The following is a 5,000-nucleotide window of genomic DNA, read 5'->3' on the forward strand; positions in this document are numbered from 1 at the left end:
TAATAATAATAGTAATGATGATAATAATAATAATAATAATAATAATAATAATAATAATAATAATAATTCTCTCTCTCTCTCTCTCTCTCTCTCTCTCTCTCTCTCTCTCTCTCTCTCTCTCTCTCTCTCTGTCTCTCTCCGCTGCTACCACCACCACCACCACCACCACAGACAGCAATTACTGGTACCCGAAGATGCAGCAAGAGTTAAAAGACCAACTGGCCAAGTCTCCCCTTAAAAAGCAGGCGAAGAACATCATTTTCTTTCTCGGTGACGGCACTTCCATCAGCACACTGACGGCGGCGAGGCTGCACAAGGGCTACAAAACAGGCCGCTACGAACATGAAGTGATGGCATACGAGAAATTCCCTTACTCTACTCTCATCAAGGTTAGTTAATCTGCGTGTCTGACGGGCTTCTTACCGAGGAATGACCGTTTTCTTTGAATATTTCATGGGGAACTTAAGTAATATTGCATTATTATTATTATTATTATTATTATTATTATTATTATTATTATTATTATTATTATTATTATTATTATTATCATTATTATTATGAACAATTCTAGTTACAATCCCAACACACACAGGCCTTATCCGTCCATGTATGGAGTATGCTTCACATGTCTGGGGGGATTCCACTCATACTGCTCTTCTATACAGGGTGGAATCAAAAGCTTTTCGTCTCATCAACTCCTCTCCTCTAACTGAGTGTCTTCAGCCTCTCTCTCATCGCCGCAGTGTTGCATCTCTAGCTGTCTTCTACCGCTATTTTCATGCTAACTGCTCTTCTGATCTTGCTAACTGCATGCCTCTCCTTCTCCCGCGGCCTCGCTGCACAACACTTTCTTCTTTCTCTCACCCCTATTCTGTCCACCTCTCTAATGCAAGAGTTAACCAGTATTCTCATTCATACATCCCTTTCTCTGGTAAACTCTGGAACTCCCTGCCTGCTTCTGTATTTCCACCTTCCTATGACTTGAACTCTTTCAGGAGGGAAGCTGCAAAACATTTGTCAAACCAAGCCAAACCAAACCAAACCTAACGACCTTACTTTCACGCACACACACACACACAGACATACAGCGCCGACAAGATGGTGACAGACTCCGCCGCTAGCGCCACCGCCTACCTGAATGGCGTGAAGGGGAACCAGGCTACGATAGGCGTGGATGCGAGGGTTCTTCTCTATGACTGCGACGCGATGAACAGGCCAGAATACCATACCACCTCTATACTGACAGATTTCCAGGTAAAATAAGGAGTTTCAGAAATTGATATGAATTTTTACGATCACCACTACCACTACTGCCACTACTACAACTACTACTACTACTACTATCTCTATTGCTACTACCACTACAGAACGCTGGGAAGTCTACAGGCATCGTAACTACAACCAGGGTGACCCACGCCTCTCCTGCCGGAACTTATGCACACACAGCTGAAAGGTACGGTAATTGCCAACGTTCAGAGGTACGATAGTTTTTAATATACTGATTTAAACTGACAATACACCCCAAATAATAAAAAAAAAGGCAATAAAGAAGAACGGCTAACAGTTTACTACTTAATTTTTCGTACACACACACACACACACACACGCACGCACACAGCTGAAAGGTACGGTAAGTGCCAATACTCAGAGGTACGATCGTGATCGTACCTCTGAGTATTGGCTAACGTACCTCGCTAACGTGATCTAACCTTACCTAAAACCAACCTAACCTAACCTAACCTAACCCAACCTAACCTAACTCAATCTAACCTTACCTAACTCAACCTAACGTGACCTAACTCAACCTAACGTGACCTAACCTTACCTAAAACCAATTTAACCTAACCTAACGTAACCTAACCAAACTGAACCCAATCTAACTCAACCTAACCTACATTTTACAGACACTGGGAGAATGATGATGACATTAACGATGAGGATGGTGATTCTGATGACTGTGACGACATAGCAGAACAACTAGTGCTGGGAAATACAGGCTCCAAAATTAAGGTTAGTAGTAGTAATAGTAGTCTCTCTCTCTCTCTCTCTCTCTCTCTCTCTCTCTTTTACAACCAGTACGATATGTTTTCCTTGTTTTTCTTCTGCAGGTTATCTTGGGCGGCGGGAGGAAAAAGTTCACTCCTAAGGGCGTGGATGACCCAGAGGAAGGGGACGGAGGGCGCAGGGATGACGGGAAGGATCTCATACAGACATGGATCAACCATAAGCGAGCCCTGGGGAATGCATCCTACGTCTGGCACCGCTCGGAACTCATGAGCCTGGACACTGACAACACTGACTACCTTATGGGTGAGTTATCGTAGCTGCAAGTGGTGATTATCGTACGTGGTTGCTTTTTTATTTTGATGATTTTTAAACGTTTTTTTTATTGTTATTATTATTTATTTAAAGCTTTTTCTTTTATTGAGTAAATTCATAAACAATGACTCTGATGGGTGAACTATCGTACTTGCAAGTGGTGATTACCGTACGTAGCTATTTCATCATACACATTTTTATATTTAGGGATGTGGATTATTTATCATTTCTTAAACACTGACTCTCGTGGGTGGGCTGTCGTACATGGAAGTGGTGATTACCGTACTTTATGAGAGACTTAAATGTAGAATTCTTTATCTATTATCATTATTATTTATTTATGATTATCTTTTTTATAGAGTAAATTCATAAACACCGGTTCGTACCAGAGAGAGAGAGAGAGAGAGAGAGAGAGAGAGAGAGAGAGAGAGAGAGAGAGTGTGAAGAGAAAACTACCCTTCCCTAACCTAACCTAACCTTACTAACCCCACTGCCCAGGCCTGTTTGACTGGAGCCACATGTCCTATGCAGTGGATGAAGACTCGTCCAACCCCAGCCTGGAGGAAATGACCAGGACAGCCATACAGATCCTGAGTCGTGACCCTAGTGGCTTCTTCCTGTTCGTTGAAGGTGACTCAAGGGACAGTATTTTGAAACACTTCCATGCCGCACATCCACTACATTCAGAAGTCTTTATTTGAAGCTATACAGGGTTTTTAAGGATGTTTTTTTTTTACGATTGTGATGACAGATTAACTAGATTTCTACAATACTGACAGGACAATCACTATTTTAAGGTTCATAGTTGAAATGTCACGGGTTCTTAAGGACGTTTTTATGGATCTATTGAAAACTAACAAGATTCCTAGACTATTAACAGGAGAAACACTCTAGAGAACCTGACTGTGGCCTTTGAAAACAGTCCTGGCAAGAGAGCGGAGCGTTTCAGAATACGATTTTTCATCCTGAGATTCTTAATTGTGCACGTGTTCCTTTGTACAGGGTGTGCCGTGGAGAATGCCAGACACTTACTGAAAAAGAAAGACCAGATCATTCTAAATATGATTCTATGGTCAAATGCTTTTCACGTCATGGTTTAGAAGTTACATGGCACTTAAATATGGACGTGCTATGAGTGGGAGGGAGGGAGGGAGAGTGGGAACATAATGCACGGCTTTTCCTGCATTGTCTCACTCTCATTCTGTCCACCTCCCCAATGCAAGAGTTAGCCAGTATTCTCAGTCTTCCATCACTATTCTGTCCACTTCCCTAATGCAAGAGTTAACCAGTATTCTCAATCTTTCACCACTATTCTGTCCACTTCCCTAATGCAAGAGTTAACCAGTATTCTCAGTCTTTCACCACTATTCTATCCACCTCCCTAATGCAAGAGTTAACCAGTATTCTCAGTCTTTCACCACTATTCTGTCCACCTCCCTAATGCAAGAGTTAGCCAGTATTCTCAGTCTTCCATCACTATTCTGTCCACCTCTCTAATGCAAGAGTTAACCAGTATTCTCAGTCTTTCATTCTTTTCACTAGTAAACTCTGGAACTCCCTGCTTGCTGCTGTATTTCCCCTGCCTGTGACTTGAACTCTTTCAGGAGAGATAGACTTTCTGACCTTTTTCTTACGAGACTGGTACCTCAGTGTTTTTTTTTTTTCTTTTTTTCATAATTTTGTGTTGTCCTTGGTCAGTATCCCTCACACACACACACACACACACACACACACACACACACACACACACACACACACACACACACACACACACACACACACACACACACACACACACACACACACACACACACACACACACACACACACACACAAACTTTGTCACTGATGCGTGTTCATATTTAAATCTTAAACGCTGGCATGAAAACCATCTGCTTATTGAATATTTCCTACTTAGAAAGACTTAATCTGTCATTTCCGTAAAAATGTAGCTTTCCCCAATCTGTATTAACTGAAGAATTATAACATTTTAAGGGTAACTCAGAAAAAAACGTATCAAACTACACCGAAAGAAAACGAAAACAATTTAACGCAAACTCAAGCAAATCTCGCTGGTCGCCCCTCATGCCACACTAAATTATTTCAAACCTACCAAAAACCCATTTAAACCTCTCCTAACCGTACCATGCCCTTGCCACGCTCGCAGGAGGACTGATAGACCGCGCCCACCACCTCAACGAGTACCGCTCAGCTGTAGAGGAGGCTCTGGAGTTTGAAAAGGCGATAGAAGCAGCGGTGTCTTTAACTGACCCAGAGGAGACACTAATCATAATGACAGCTGACCACTCTCAGCCTCTTGTTATCAATGGATACCAGGACAGGAGGAGTGACGTGCTGGGTGAGTGAGTGAGTGAAGCGAGTGAAGTGATTAAAGCATTACATCTCAGCTCCTCTCCTGTTACTGTAAGAAAATAACACAAGGGGTGGTGCAGGAACCCATCAGCCCTACACGTGGCAGTCTCTCTCATCCACATCCATACACTTGTCTGGTCTTTCAGGGCTCATAGCAACATACAACACAAGAACACGAGGGCTGGTGCAGAGAGAGAGAGAGAGAGAGAGAGAGAGAGAGAGAGAGAGAGAGAGAGAGAGAGAGAGTTTCAGAAGGAAAGATATATTTGGACACGAAAGGCAAAAAGAAAAAAAAAAGTTAAAAAAGT

At 42.4% G+C, this 5,000-nt stretch overlaps 1 protein-coding gene across 1 annotated transcript in view; it reads left to right on the plus strand.

The window, feature by feature from the left end:
- LOC135095560 (alkaline phosphatase, tissue-nonspecific isozyme-like) overlaps positions 1–5,000 on the plus strand; it is an 8,221-nt gene that overhangs the window by 1,937 nt on the left and 1,284 nt on the right. The window contains exons 4-10 of the mRNA XM_063996458.1: positions 172–389; positions 1,081–1,254; positions 1,368–1,453; positions 1,905–2,010; positions 2,109–2,310; positions 2,818–2,949; positions 4,487–4,678. Of these exons, the coding sequence (XP_063852528.1) occupies positions 172–389; positions 1,081–1,254; positions 1,368–1,453; positions 1,905–2,010; positions 2,109–2,310; positions 2,818–2,949; positions 4,487–4,678 (1,110 nt within the window). The remainder of the gene's footprint in view (positions 1–171; positions 390–1,080; positions 1,255–1,367; positions 1,454–1,904; positions 2,011–2,108; positions 2,311–2,817; positions 2,950–4,486; positions 4,679–5,000) is intronic.

Source organism: Scylla paramamosain, chromosome 49 (assembly GCF_035594125.1).
Source record: "Scylla paramamosain isolate STU-SP2022 chromosome 49, ASM3559412v1, whole genome shotgun sequence".
NCBI classification, from domain to species: Eukaryota; Metazoa; Arthropoda; class Malacostraca; order Decapoda; family Portunidae; genus Scylla; species Scylla paramamosain.